The sequence below is a fragment of the Durio zibethinus genome, chromosome 23 (assembly GCF_047325235.1).
Source record: "Durio zibethinus cultivar Kanyao isolate XHJ-2024 chromosome 23, ASM4732523v1, whole genome shotgun sequence".
NCBI lineage: Eukaryota > Viridiplantae > Streptophyta > Magnoliopsida > Malvales > Malvaceae > Durio > Durio zibethinus.
Genome location: NC_143184.1, coordinates 17,908,263 through 17,923,329, shown reverse-complemented (window position 1 = coordinate 17,923,329; position 15,067 = coordinate 17,908,263). Strand labels below are relative to the sequence as shown.

At 31.9% G+C, this 15,067-nt stretch overlaps 1 protein-coding gene across 12 annotated transcripts in view; it reads left to right on the top strand.

Annotated features, from left to right (window-relative positions):
* The first annotated feature begins 2,414 nt into the window (after nt 1-2,414).
* Nucleotides 2,415-15,067, top strand: part of SWEETIE (HEAT repeat-containing protein) — a 41,451-nt gene continuing 28,798 nt past the window's right edge. For 8 of the 12 annotated variants that reach the window (XM_089752166.1, XM_089752165.1, XM_089752162.1 and 5 more), the window contains exons 1-12: nt 2,473-2,771; nt 3,309-3,516; nt 7,557-7,663; nt 8,614-8,850; nt 8,968-9,057; nt 9,133-9,220; nt 9,525-9,589; nt 9,794-9,898; nt 10,601-10,690; nt 10,837-10,917; nt 13,559-13,627; nt 13,937-14,062. In XM_089752166.1, the coding sequence (XP_089608292.1) occupies nt 2,604-2,771; nt 3,309-3,516; nt 7,557-7,663; nt 8,614-8,850; nt 8,968-9,057; nt 9,133-9,220; nt 9,525-9,589; nt 9,794-9,898; nt 10,601-10,690; nt 10,837-10,917; nt 13,559-13,627; nt 13,937-14,062 (1,434 nt within the window). In that variant the 5' untranslated portion in view covers nt 2,473-2,603. Of the gene's footprint in view, nt 2,772-3,308; nt 3,517-7,556; nt 7,664-8,613; nt 8,851-8,967; nt 9,058-9,132; nt 9,221-9,524; nt 9,590-9,793; nt 9,899-10,600; nt 10,691-10,836; nt 10,918-13,558; nt 13,628-13,936; nt 14,063-15,067 lie in introns of all 12 variants that reach the window. The other 4 variants (XM_089752163.1, XM_022916345.2, XR_016332342.1 and 1 more) reach the window with 4 other exon arrangements.

Genomic DNA, 15,067 nt, shown 5'->3' with positions numbered 1-15,067 from the left:
AAAATAAAAAATGTGAAAGGTAAAAAAAGCCAAATGGGGTGACACGTAGATACATCAATTGGTCTCATTTTCTCACAAAATTTATCTAATAAATTTTTAATAACTAAAAACAACAACTAAAAAAGTTAAAAATAAAAAAAATGAAAAAAAAATTTAATAAAGGGTGCCATATGATCAATATGGGTGTAATTGATTAAGTTCAAGTTGATATAATACCAAGCTCAAGCTTGCCTTTAAATTTGAGGCTCGAAACTCGGTTTGAACTTGATCAAGTTTTTTTTTTAGGTTGAGCTTGACTCGAGATAGAAATTGAGTTACTTGAACTCACTCGATTAGATTCACTTAACATGTACAAATAAGCTTGATCTTATACTTGACAAAAACTCGATTATTTGTACTTGAGCTTGAGCATAAGTTTGAGATTTTTTTACAGCTAATTTTTTTATCAAACTTAATGAATATTATATTTTCATAATAATAATAATAATAATAACAACAACAACAACAACAATACCAATAACAACTTACCAAATGATTCAAATATAACTATGAACCAGCAGCAACAAAAATAAAGCATAGAATTTTAAAATTTTAAACCAAGTAGGCAAGCACTAGCAATGTACCAAACCAATGGGAGAAAAAGTAATAGTCTTTATTAAGAACAATAATGTATAAGATGATTCTAAAAGAGAAAAGCACAAAATATAGAATTTTCAATCAAATCCAAAGAAAAGTAATATTTCTTAGAATATTATAAAAAGAATCCTCGTCTTCGCGGAAACTACAAGAAAGTTAAAAGAAAAAGTTGTAATTAATTACTTACAACAAAGAAATTAAGTAGAGTTCACCAGCTATTCCCCTTTCATACATAGTAGACAACAAATAAAGAAAAATCAACAAAAATGATAAGCTTTAAAAAGTTCTAAACTAAAAGATAGGGGGTTTAGGCCCTTGAACTAAAATGGTTAGTGCCAGACAAAGATAAACCCTGGCTCCTTTAAAAAAAAACCCATAAGAGAAACTTATAGAGATTTATCCAAGCGTGGTTCACAAACTCAGATGATGTTACTAATATATTATTAGGGCATAAGATATTCATTGGCAAAGAGAGGAAACAAGCGTTGCTGGCTTGGGATTTTTTGGGATTGGCAAAGAGAGGAAAGTAGGCATCGCTTAGGAAATTCAGGACTCGAGAGTGAAACTGAGAAAGAAAGAACAAATGAAAAATGCATTAGGGTTTTCTAGGTTAAGTATATTAAGGGTAAAATGGTGAATTATTAATTAAAATAATTAAAATATATTAAAATATAAAAATTTGATTAAGCTCGTGAGTTACTCAAGTTAGGTATTAGAATACTTGAATTCGGTTTGTTTAATAAGTCAAGCTGTTCGAGCTTGACTTAACAATTATATAGTTAAATTCAAGTTTTATTTGAATTAAACCTAAATAACTTACGATTACTAATATATTATTTACACCCTTAATGAATTACCCATTGAGTATAAAATATTAATTTCTTAAATTAAAGTATCTAATAATAACTTTTATTAATATGAGAGATGTATATAAGTATAAAATTAAATTAATAATAAAATATATACTTTTTATATACCTTAAAATGGGTTCGAATAGAGTACTCCAAACATTCTTATGCCTTTATCTCATTTCTCTTACAAAAAACTCGCTCATGATTTTAAAAAATCATCTTTTATCAGATCAAGATAAGATGAAACACTTTAAACTCATTTTTAACTTGATCTTAATTTTAAAAAGTAAAACCTTGACTCAATCTTGAATTTTTTAAAACCTTGCACATATTAGATAAGAGCAAATCGAAACTCATGAGATATGTATTATTTTATCATGTCTACGTCTATTGACTTTTTAAAAAATTTATTTAATTAAAAAAATTAAAAATTAAAAAAAAATGGTGAAAAAAAAGCCAAAAGAAAATACCACGTACACTTATTAAATTAAAATATTAAATAATAATTTATATATATAATATATATAATATAAAATTAGATAAATAATAAATTATATCTATATATATATCCGAACAAGGTAACACCCTAAAATTTGCTATCAATAATATCAAATGGGTTTAAAAAAATTAAAATATAAAAATATTTATTAAATATGAAAAAATAAATATAAAATATATTTATTAAATATTTTAAAAAGTAAATAAAAATATAAAAATAAAAAAAAAGGATTTGAAACGTGGTAAACCAAAAGCACTGTACTTGTACAAGATTTAAGTATTCTAATAATATCAAATGGGTTAAAAAATTAAAATATAAAAATATTTATTAAATATCAAAAAAGTAAATATAAAATATATTTATTAAATATAAAAAAAGGCAAAAGTAAATAAAAACATTAAAGGTTAAACGAAGCCGGATTTGGTATTGGCAAGCCCAAAAGCACGGTTTCAACCCTTATTTCCACTTCATTGTTTCATTCAATTTGGGAAAATTAAAATCGTTCCCTTCATTAAAAAAAAAAAAAAGACAAAAAGAAAAGGAAAAAAAAAAAACCTGTAGGCATTGGAGTGAATTTTAGTTTCCATTAGATTCAATATTGGCTTCCTTGAAAAAAAATGGCGAGGAGGAATTTCGTGAGAGAGAACGTTCCTCTCTCACGCTTCGGCGTCTTGGTAGCTCAGCTCGAGTCCATCGTTGCTTCCGCGACGCAGAAATCTCCCGACCCTCTCCTTTGCTTCGATCTCCTCTCCGATCTCCTCTCCGCCCTCGACGACGAGCCTAAGGTCCTTCTTTCTACAGATCTATACCTTTTACTATATCATTCTACAATTTAATTGGAGAATTTTGTCTCATTGTCTTCCCTTTTAGTTATTTGTGCTGTTTTGCTTGGTGGTTGAATTTGAATATGTTTGGTGAAATTTGTATCTAAAGATTTGATTCACAATTTCTTAAAAAGTAATGTTCACGTGGTTGCTTATGTTAATTTGATCAGAATTGATTTAGTTCTGGTTTGAAATCTTGCTGAGGATTCCCATTTATTACTGGTTAGTTGTTGGCTTTATTATGAAAATGGATTGGATTATACAGATTAATGTAGAGATCAATCACTTGCTCTGATGAAGTGTTTAGTAGTTTCAAGTTCAATGTAAATGTAGTAGAAGGTGTCAGACATATGAGTTCAAGAATTTTGTCTTAAGATTTTAATGATTTTGAAAATTTATTCTTTTCTGGTGGATTTTCCTCTATTATGTTAGGAAAGTTCATTCTTTTTTAACAAAGAGTAAATTTTGATTTTTTGACTTGAAAACATTAAATTTCAGGAATCTATCTTGTTATGGCAAAGAAAATGTGAGGATGCATTATATTCCTTGCTTATTCTTGGTGCTAAACGACCTGTGCGACATTTGGCATCGGTAGCAATGGCGAGGATAATATCTAAAGGAGATAGCATTTCAATATACTCAAGAGCTAGTAGTTTCCAAGGGTTTCTTTCTGATGGGAAGCGGAGTGAGCCACAGAGAATTGCTGGTTAGTTGAATCTATAACGAACTTGTACCATGCATATATCATTGTCTTTTTAATGTTATAACAAAAGGCCAAAAGAGGGAGGTGCATAAATGATATGCACCAAAAACTAACGGGAGAATAGAATTTCTTAATGAAACACAGAAAAATAGAAGAAACTCAAACCTGCTAAATCTTAGCCATCTCTCTTTATATCATTGAGTGTGTATATATATATATATATATATATATATATATATGATCATAACTTGATACAAATAAATTTGAGTCAGGTACTCTCAAACAGTTTGGGAAACAAATCTGAAAGTTGATTTTCTAATTAATGGGAATGGTTCTCGTGACATTTTAAAGGGTTTATATGAATGATATAATAATTAAGCATTATATATTTTTTCCTCTCATGAAATATTGGTTTAGATGCAACATGAATAGTTGCCTAATCATCAAACCTTAAGTCAGTGGGTTGCAAATGTTCAACTCCAAGCTCTTTTGGCATATTCTTCATTAAACCAACCTAAAAGCCGTATGAACAAAGCTATAGCAGTCAAATTTAGTTCTAGACTAGCCGCCTCAGTTTTTTTACTGTTCCAATATTTTTGGTGCACACCAACGATGATATAATACTTTGTAGTGGATCTTGTCTAATGGAGAACCAAGCCTTCAATTCCTGAAATTTTGCAATCTTGTCAAAGTGGACCTTGAGGTTGTTCACCTTTAAGATATATCAGAATACATACAATTGCATCCCAAAGAATAGATACTGGTCAGTCTTTAATGGTGAGTCTAAGAAGTGAGTAACCACACGTTGCAAACTTCACTTTGATTTTCACATGTTTACTCTTGGGATCCAAGGGGGTATGAAAGGTTTGAATCTTAGTTGTTGTCAATAGAGAGAAAGAGATAAAATGGAAAATGCAAGAGCTGTTTAACGTTGTGGTAGCCTCCTGTATTTATACTAAGAGATAATGTACAAAAGGATGGTCATATCCTTCCCACATTATACGATCCATAACAGTCACCCTCTAGTAGGTGTATGGTTGCAAATGCTTCAAAATTGTTGCAAATATAAGGCTCTATTTGGTTTGAGAAAATGTATTTTTTGTTTTTATTTTTGATTCTCATTTTCTGGAAAACAGTTTTTGGTTTCTTTTTTTTTTTGTTTTCTAGAAAATGTATTTGGTGAATGAAAAAAAAGTTGTTTTCTAAAAATGCAAAATAGTGAAATATGTTTGATATCACTGTACAATGTTTTTTTTTGAAAAAAGAATGATTAAAGAAATAATAAAATATTCAATGATGTTATCTCTGATTTCAAACTTCTCTACTTTGTTTACTAATTTCTAAAACTGTTGTAAAAGGGATTTGAGTGCAAAAAGACAAAAGGGATTATAAATAATTCAAGATGTGAAGTATATCTAATGACAAAAAATAAAAGAAAAACTAATGGTTATGGAAATAATTAATATTAATAGCTTCTACTTATAAATATCTAATATTTGTTAATTAATGACTTAAAAAAGTGTTCAAATATAGGTCAACTTCTTAACTTACAAAACACAAAACAAAAATGTAATGGATATCCCGTGTTTTGATAATTGAAAACGTTTTTTTTTTTTTTTTGTTTTCATATTTAAATCTATTTGCAATTTTGTTTTCTAAAAACTTGCTTTCATTTTCAATTACCAAACGTGTTTTTACTTTTAATTTTCATTTACTAATAAAATGAAAACAAAGAAGGCCTATGTTTTCTAAAACCAAACACTACCTAGGTAATGCTTGAATTACCCAAAGGTTTTGTGAACAAGTTTGATAGCTAATTTATACACTATATTGATCTTGTGCAGATTTCATTCTCCAAGAGTCTCTTTTTAAATGAATGACATTCACTTCAATGTGCTTGGTTTGTAGAGATAGTCAGGAAGATTAAAGAGTTACCTAAAGTTCCTTTTGTGTTTTTTTTTTTTTGATTGAACATTCCTCTTGGGTTAATACAAAGAAATCATACGCATAAAGATGCATTACACTTTTGACATAATTCACCCTCTAATAGTTGTATTAGTGAAGCACATATATTCTTTGACAAAAAAGGTACCTTCACATGGGTTGGCTACCTTGATTCCAAAAAATCCTGTAGCTACCCTTAATTTCAGTTTGAAAGTTACTATATAAGAAACACTTTCAAATTTTGAATCATTTTGCTATATCACCTATAATAACTATATCATCAGCACATACAATTGTTTATTTTTTAGCTGCTTTAGCATGATGATACGACACAAAATGATCTAGAACACATCTCTGAAGGCTAAATTCCATTAGTACTCCACTATATATTTAAAACATGCTCTTAGGAGATCGTTTCAAACCATGTAAAGGCTTCTTTAGACAACAAACCAACCCACACTGCCTTGAGGAACAAACCTAGGAGGTTGTTCCACATAGACCTTCCTCTTAAAGGCCCCCTGCATAAGAATGTGGTTCAACATCTAATTCATTTAAGGGTTGGTTAAAATGGCAGCAAGAGATAGATAATGAATGTGTTTAAACTTGGCCATTGGTGGGAATGTCTTTGTATGGTTTAAGCCATACATATGAGTTTATCTTTAAGTCACAATGCAAGCTTTTAATTGAATCACCATGCCATAAGAATGAACTTTCATTCTGTAGACTCATGTACAACCTTGGTCGAACTAGCCATTTCATTGTGTAGACAAACCTACAACCTTGGCTCAACTCGACAATATTGCCTTGATTCAAGAATACTTTTCAACAAAAACAAAGAAGCTAGTAGCATCTAAGAAATCGAAGAAAGAATCCTAAAACTCAATGAAGGAAAAGGTATGTCATTGATATTTTCATCCCAAGTTAATAAGTGAGTATTCCACCCTTTCAAGGGCTTTATAGTTCATTAACATTTGTAGATATTATACCTGATAGGAAGCAATAAATTTTCATGTCATATCACTCCTATTTTCCATAAAGCTCCTCTTGGACATGCCAGATTTTTGTCATCTGTTCTACATAGACTATGTTTGGCATGCCTATTGTGGTGTGGTTAGCACCCAAAATGTCCATGTTCCCAACCTTGCCGTTCGGCAAGGCAATGTGCAGCACGGATGGGCTACCCAACCACACTGTAGGTGTACAAAATCAAGGGGTCCAGTAGGCCAAACATATTGGACCCCTTACTTTTATTTTGCAATTTTATCTTGAGGGTTTTTTTTTTCTTTTTTTTTCCTTTATGCTATAGTTGGGTGATGAAAATACCCTTGTATGTTGGGATCACACATACTTTTATCTTAACTGTTGCATCGTGGAAAATGAATAAAACCTGCCCATGAGAGGATCCTTTGCATAATGATCTTATTTTTATGAGGGATCTAACCAAGGAAATAATCCTTTTAGTGTCAAATGAATATGATAGTGGAGGTTTCTCTTAGAATACTTTTGGGTGGTGAGGATGATGGCTGGTTCAAGTAGAGGTGTCAAATTCCTTGACTTCTGTTATTTGTAAGGTTGTTTATATAGATTTCAGAATTTATATTGCATCTATATCATAAAATTTGAATACTAATGAAGACTTACCCACTGACTCATTAATTTTTGTGTGTGTAATATATATATCTTAGTTTGTGTTTCTGCTTCTGATGTTGCTCCTTTGATTGTAAGATAATGCTCATAATCAATAACTTTGCCCCCCTTTTTTTGGGGTAGTGTTGGTGGATTTTCTCATTAAAAGTCTGCTTCTCATATCATAAAATTTGAATACTAATGAAGACTTACCCACTGACTCATTAATTTTTGTGTGTGTAATATATATATCTTAGTTTGTGTTTCTGCTTCTGATGTTGCTCCTTTGATTGTAAGATAATGCTCATAATCAATAACTTTGCCCCCCTTTTTTTGGGGTGAGTGGTGGTGGATTTTCTCATTAAAAGTCTGCTTCTCATATCCTCAAGAGTTTTTTTTTATTTATTTTTTTATAGCTTTTAAGTCTTTCGAATTGTTTTCTTGTGTTATGAGTGTTTGATTTAAATTTGTAGGTGCTGCACAATGCTTGGGCGAGTTATATCGACATTTTGGAAGAAGAATAACTTCGGGTTTGCTTGAAACAACTATTATTGCTACAAAACTCATGAAATTTCTTGAGGTATATTCTTTTAATATGCATTTTGATTTCTATAATTTATCAACTGTAAGTCTTAAAATTTATGTGGAAATACCAGAGAAATGATTGAGAAGGGGAATTTCCCTTTTTTAATTCTTCTACAAAAAGTTTTTCTTCTCTTCCAATTTAGGCAAAAGCAGTGTTGTCAAGCTGCGGCCCAGGCGCTAAGGTGCAACCCCTGCTAATGAAAGTGCCTCAAACCCTTTTGGTTGATGTACATTTGATTAGGCATGCACCTGGTGTACCTAGGTGTGCTTTTGTAAGGTGGTTGGCACAAAAAGACTGCCTGATTGAATTTCTCTTGCATTTCATTTATTTTTATTTTTTTTCCATTAACTGTACCTTTAACAGTAAAAAAGGGACAATATCAAACTCTCTGCTTCTCAATGTTTGAGTATTCAACAACAAACTTGGAACCATTATGAAATTGTGCATTTTGGTCAAGAAAAGAAAAGGGAAATTTTGCATGTTTTGTAGGATAAAAGTGGACCACTCTTTAGAGTTAGGTAATTATATATCTTACGCTTATTTTATATATATACGTTAACATAATTATTTATCTTAGGCTTGTTTTATGTATATACATACACATACATATTGGACCCTTCTTCACTTAGGCGTGCGTGGTTTTTTTTTTTTTTTTTGGCATCTTGCACCTCAAGCAATATAAGGGTTCTAGCACCTTGCCCCCTTGATAACACTGGGTGAAAGATGCTGACATCTATGGTATCTAAGTGTTATTTTGGCCAAAAGAAATGGTTTATTTGGAGAGTGGGGTGGAAATGTGTTCGGATGGCAAGGTTACCATGGTATTTGTTTGTTATTTTTTCTGCTTCAGTGCTATCCGGAACTTGCTTGTTGAAAATTGGTTGGTCTTAATGTTTTTACTGCATGTATGCCTGTGGCCTTAATCTTTATATCTTGAATTTCAGGACTTTGTAAGACAAGAGGCTTTGCTCATGCTTCAGAATGCTTTGGAAGGCTCTGGTGGTAGTGCTGCTGCTCCAGCATATACCGAGGCATTCCGTCTCATTACAAGATTTGCTATTGGAGACAAAGCATTTGTTGTTAGAATAGCTGCAGCACGTTGTCTGAAGGCTTTTGCCAACATAGGGGGACCTGGTCTAGGGGTTGGAGAACTTGACAGTTTAGCCTCAAATTGCATCAAGGCGGGTGTTCTTCTTTGTTATCTTCTTCTTGTTGCACTTTTTCTTATATTAGTTTTTTGATCTCATAGAAGCTGGGGTTGTAAATTTATCTGTTGTTATTACTGCTGTTCTCACTAGGCTCTTGAGGATTCTGTAACTTCTGTTCGGGATGCATTCGCTGAAGCTTTGGGCTCATTAATTGCTCTTGGAATGAATCCTGAGGCACAAGTATAGACTCGTCAGCTTTTTATTTGTTCTTTTCCTTTTTGAGTTTATTCAAACTATTATCATAACAATTACTAGGTTCAACCAAGGGGAAAAGGCCCTTTTCCTCCAGTGAAGAAACTAGAAGGTGGTTTGCAGAGGCATCTGGCTTTGCCCTTCACCAAAGGTATGCTCTTGTTTGTTTGGCTGTGATTCAGACCTCTATTATTAGCCTTACATTGTTTATCATGTCACTGTTATTAGGTATTTTTGAGTCAGTTAGTCTTGGTTAGCTTCCATTATAGCACCTTTTGATGTTTGAGTAATTGGTTAAGGATATTAACAGTTGATGATTTTAAAAGCCGGTGCTGTAGATGAGAAGCTTTGCTTATTCTTATCATTGTTTCTTTCTCATAAAATCATAACCTTTGAATTGTTAATAGACGTTCTCCAGTAACATCCGCATTTCTTACAAATTGCTTAATTTGCAGCAAGTGGTGCTCGGTCAAAGGACATTCGAGTGGGCCTAACCTTATCTTGGGTGTTTTTTTTACAGGTATACTACTCACAATCATTTGTCTTGCTCCATTTCCCTCTTAAAATGCATGTACTTTTGCCCTGGCTTTCAATATTGTTCAATTAGAATAAATGAACAGTTAGAATCAAATAAGTAGCATGCCTACTATATTTTCCTATTTTATGAGCTTAAAAATTATGATGATTTGAGGTAATAGTTTACTCTTTGAGTTCAATATTGCAGGCAATTCGTTTGAAGTATCTACATCCAGATATTGAGCTTCAAAATTATGCTTTGAACATTATGGACATGCTTCGCATGGATACACCTTTTGATGCCCATGCACTGGTATGTAGTTGAGAAAATTGGATTTAATAGACTTTTATATTATTCTTAGTAATTTATTGGATATGATATGCTTGACTCAGAGATAACTCATTATCATATTTTTACATTATTTTATTTAGTGATAGATTGGAACAGAAAGAAAACTTGAGAGAATAAGGAAAACCAAATTGAAAAGTGGCTAATTCTCTGTTTTATCTTTATCGTTTTCTCATACCAAATTTAGTGTATCTGTCTTTCTGTCTGACATTTTCTCATTTCCGAATTTGTATTATGTTAAAGTACATAAATTAAAATTAACTCATGCTTGTCTTATAGAGGTCCATTTGAGGGAAGACTTAAGCATGTTAAAGAAACCATTGAAATCTTTTATCATTGTTCAAATCTGATGTTTGTGAATTTTTTTGTTCTAGAGAAAATGCCTATTCCAAATTTCTTTCATTATGTTTTGGGGATAGGTTCTGGCAGTCAATGCTGATAATCTGGTGTAACATCATATCTAAGCTTTTGGTAAATTTCAGAAATGCCTTATGGAGTCCTTATTTCTTTGGACAATGAATGCTTTGTGTTTTGTTTTGTCGGAATAAAATTATAAAAGGTTGAAGCATTGCTCAGTTTTGACTTGTACTAAGTTAATCAAACAGAATGATGATCTATTATTGTGTTTTCCTTCAAAAGCTAATGAATGTTACCGTTTTACTGAAGGCATGTGTTCTCTATATCCTACGCGTTGGCGTAACTGATCAGATGACAGAACCTACTCAAAGGAGCTTTACAGTCTTCCTTGGAAAGCAGGTTTGCTAGAATTGATTCATATTCTGTCTACAGTCTTCATGAAGTTGTTTTCTATTTTTTTTCAAAGTTTCCCTGCTGTTATTTTAGTATCCATTATAAAGGTGATGTTTAATTTTTTTTTTGGTGGTGGTGGTGGAACCTTGCAGCTTCAATCTCCAGAAGCCAGCCCTTCAATGAAAATTGCTGCTCTACGCACCCTGTCATATACTTTGAAAACTCTAGGAGAGGTATATTGTTAATGCAAAATTTTTCTTCTTTCTTCCAGCATTTTGTTTTTCTATTTAGGGTAATGAGTTTCTTAATAGATGATTATCTAGTTCTCTTATAGAATGAAGTCTCCATATTGATCATGATGTGTGCATATTTATTGTTTCAAAAGTTGTTAGTTGAATTCATTCTCTGTTCTACATCATACCACATGATTTAAAAAACATTAATATTTGTCATAAAGTTTGAAATGTAATTGCTTTTTATGCATTCCTAGCATCTGTTTAGGTGCAAACTTGCTTTCATCATCAATTTCTCTAAGCTTGATACATGCTCTGTAAGTTTAGGTGAAGATTTTTGGAAAATGAAATTTACTACCATGAAATAGAGATATGATCTATATGGATAGATTGTATTGGTATAACTTGTGGAGATATACATATGGAAAACAAAACTTCTGACATTTATCTTGTAACAAATTATCTTTCATATTTGTTACATGGACTTGGCACTTTTTGTTGAAGTAACTTGTGTTGCAACTACAAACATTGCAAACAAGTATGTTATTGTGTCAAGTTCCCCGCTAATGTGAGAGACACGACATGGTATTTGTTGCCAAACCATCATTGTTGACAGAGTATTGTTTCAATTAGAGAACTTGTGTTTCTTGAGGAATATTTGACAGCCAGAGATAGCAATCAGGTAGGTAGTATGGGGTTTGGGATAAATTATTTTTGGTTTTCATGATTTTGGGCTTTCAAAACTATGACCTAACATGATTCCTTTTTTTTGGCCTTTCATACAGTCGATCCCAGAGTTATGAGATATAAGGCTTAGTTTGTTGTATGATTATGTGCTTTTTGGCTTTTTTAGGTTTCTGGTTGGTGGAGATCACGTTGCAGGCGTAATGGGTTTGTGTTTTGGGTTCTAATAAGCTTTTTCTACTTATGCGTTTGAAGCTAATGGCAATTGAGTTCTGTTTAAGTTTGGCTTTGGATTGTTTATTTTCTAAGTTTATTACAGTTTTGGTTTTGGGCAGGTCGTTCTAGTTTAGTCCAGCCTTTTCTAGCCAAGATAGATTTGAGTTGGTTATTTAATTAGTAATTACTGTTATTGTAGTTGTCATCCTGATGTTATTGTGGGAAAACACTTATTTATAGTTGGTTGTAATCTTGTAATCTGTATATTTATATTTGTATCTCTAGAATTAAGTATTTATATCCCTAGAATTAAGGAAGATTTAGTTTCCTAGATTAACCCCTAGTTAGTTGTATATAAACCTAAGATTCTTGTATAATTCTTAATGAGCAGTTTTTCAATATACATTCAGTTTTTACACTGATTTATTTCTTAGTTTTTCTACATGGTATCAGAGCTTTAGGCTCTTCTTGGGAAGCAAAATTTTCAGCCTTCATTGCTGACTTCTATTTTAAGCCTTCATTGCCGAATCTTGTTTAGGCCTTCATTACCAAACCCTTTCAAAGAAAGATATCACTACCACCCAATTTGAGGAAATTTCAACTGGAAAAATCATTGGAGTATTACAGATGTCTCAAAAACAAGGAGAGTTCGACAGGAAAGATATTGAAAAACTGAAAAACTTATTGAAAATCCTTGAAAAGCCTATTGTGTTATGTTCTTTGGGTAAGATTTCTAGTTCAGGTAAAGCTTCTGGTTCTCATGGATTAAATGTCTCGGTTAAGCCTATTACGAGTTCTTGGGTCATTGACTCAGGAGCCACAGACCATATGACACATTCTTCACAAAAGTTTAGTACATATAACCTGTGTCCTAGTAATAAGAAAATTGTTGTTGCAGATGGTTTACTTACTACAGTGGCAGGATTAGGAGATGTTCAAGTTAATCCCCCGTTTGTTCTCAAAAATGTTCTTCATGTTTCTGGATTGTCTACTAATCTAATATCTATACAAAAATTTACCAGAGACATGAATTGCAAAGTAAAAAATTTTAAAATTATTATACTTGTCTGGGTTGAGCAGTTTAGCTGCTTAATTCCTATATCTATGAACATCCATGTATTTTTCAGGCTTTGCCAATGTGGCTAAATGGAAAGGGTCATTGCTAAGTAGGTGATTATGACCCAAATCTATTTCTTTCTAGCTTGAGAATGCCATGGGAAGGGAATGTGTTTAGAGTTATATTTGTTTAAATTGCCTTTTAAGGTTGCGGATGGTAAGGTAAAAGGAAGTATAATGAAATGCTGGAACATCCTCATAGATTGTATATGGCTTTTAATTTCCTCTCTAAAGTGATTCTTGTGCTCAAGCTAACTGTGAAGCTCTCAAGATGAAGTTGATTGAAATTGAATTGCCCTTATTGCAATTCTGTTGACTGAATTGTAGCTAGATGCTAGCTACCTGTTGAAATTTGATTCTAATCTTGGCAATAAACTATGGGAAGTGAGGAATACATGACTTATTTGTTTTCTCGAGGTGCACAGATATGCTAATATGCCTAATTCATTTGGCTTTTCTATGTTGATTCATGAAAAAGGTTTGCTTCTCTGTATGATTATGTAGTTGGTCATTTGTTGATTATGAACAATAATTTTGACGTAATAGAACTTAAGAAAATCTGATATTAGGTCTGTTTGTATGCATAACCATGTTAACATTGTGAATCTGATATTTCTTTTTGTAGGTTCCACATGAATTCAAGGAGGTGTTTGATAACACAGTTGTTGCAGCAGTGTCTCACTTGTCCCAGCTTGTAAGCTCTTTATTATGTCTCTTACATTTTACAGAAGTTTAAACATATTTGGTTGCATTCAGCAGTTCTTATAAGTTTTGAATTTGTACTTGGTTTTATTTTTTTATGCATATTATTGAAATTGTTAGAAAGAAAATCTCATAGACAAGCATACATCTTAAAAAGTGACTTTGACTTTGGCATTAGATTTATGCATGGGAAACTAAATCCTATTTTGTAAAATTACAATATTGTTCTAACCTTTTGCTTGTCATTTTTACAATGTACTGTATCAGTATAATATAATATTGTTTGGAAATTTATGGATAGGTACGTGTCGAGGCTGCTCTGACGTTGCGTGCATTAGCTGAGGTTGATCCCACTTGTGTTGGTGGTTTGATATCATATGGAGTGACCACACTAAATGCTTTGAGGGAAAGTGTTTCCTTTGAAAAGGTAATTTTGGTATTTGGCATCAAAGCATCTATTATTTTGGGCTGTTGTTGTTCGTTTGTATTTCGCTGTTGTTCATTGAAAATCATTTCAATCCCCATGGTTTGAAATGTTTTGTTTTACTCCTTGCAGTTTATATTTGTTTATTAAACATTTGTTTTGGTTAAAATTTAACCCAAGTTGACTAAATTGCCGTGCTTTGCATTCATAAAATCTTTTTAAATCTTAATTTAAGTAGAACAAAAAGGTCATATGAAATCCCAACCTTAACTTAATTGTTTCACTGATGTAACTATTTTTATACGTTAAGAGGTGTAGAAAGAAAAAGTTTAAGGTTATATGAAATCTCATTTTACTTGAAGGTCTAATGGTGTAGCCTCCTTTAATAGCAGATTGAATCATAATGAGTTCTGTGGCACTTTTGAAACCAAATGGTGTAAACTGAGTTTTGCCTAAATCACTAGGAATAAAGTATAATTTTCCCCATTTATTATGTTTCCCTTGTTCAGTCTAGGATCTCTCCTGATCTGCTTAAGTTTATGGAGGTCAGTAAATATATTCCTTTTGGTTTAATCAGTAATGCTGTATCAAATTATCCTAATTTCATATTCTTATTGATAACAAATTTGAGCATTTTCTTCTATGTTCTCCTTTATGGTGTTGACAGTGTGGGCCTTGCATTATAATTTTTGATATTGAAACACTTCACCTTAGAAGCTCTTGTTACTCCTTTCAAATGAAAAATATTTTAATCCCAAGTAGTGAACTCATTATTATGTTTACAACTTCTATGCTTTAAGTGCATTTAGCTATAGGCATGCCATTATGAATTGTTTTGACATCAATAACCAGGGATCATGATTTGTAGTTACTATGTTGATTAATTGTGAATAATAGTGTGATATACATATATTATAGCAAATGTTAAGGTCTATGTACTGGATAAATGGAACTGTCAGGGTCTCACGGTATGTTGTCAGGATAGCAAAACCTAAAACTCTGTCCATC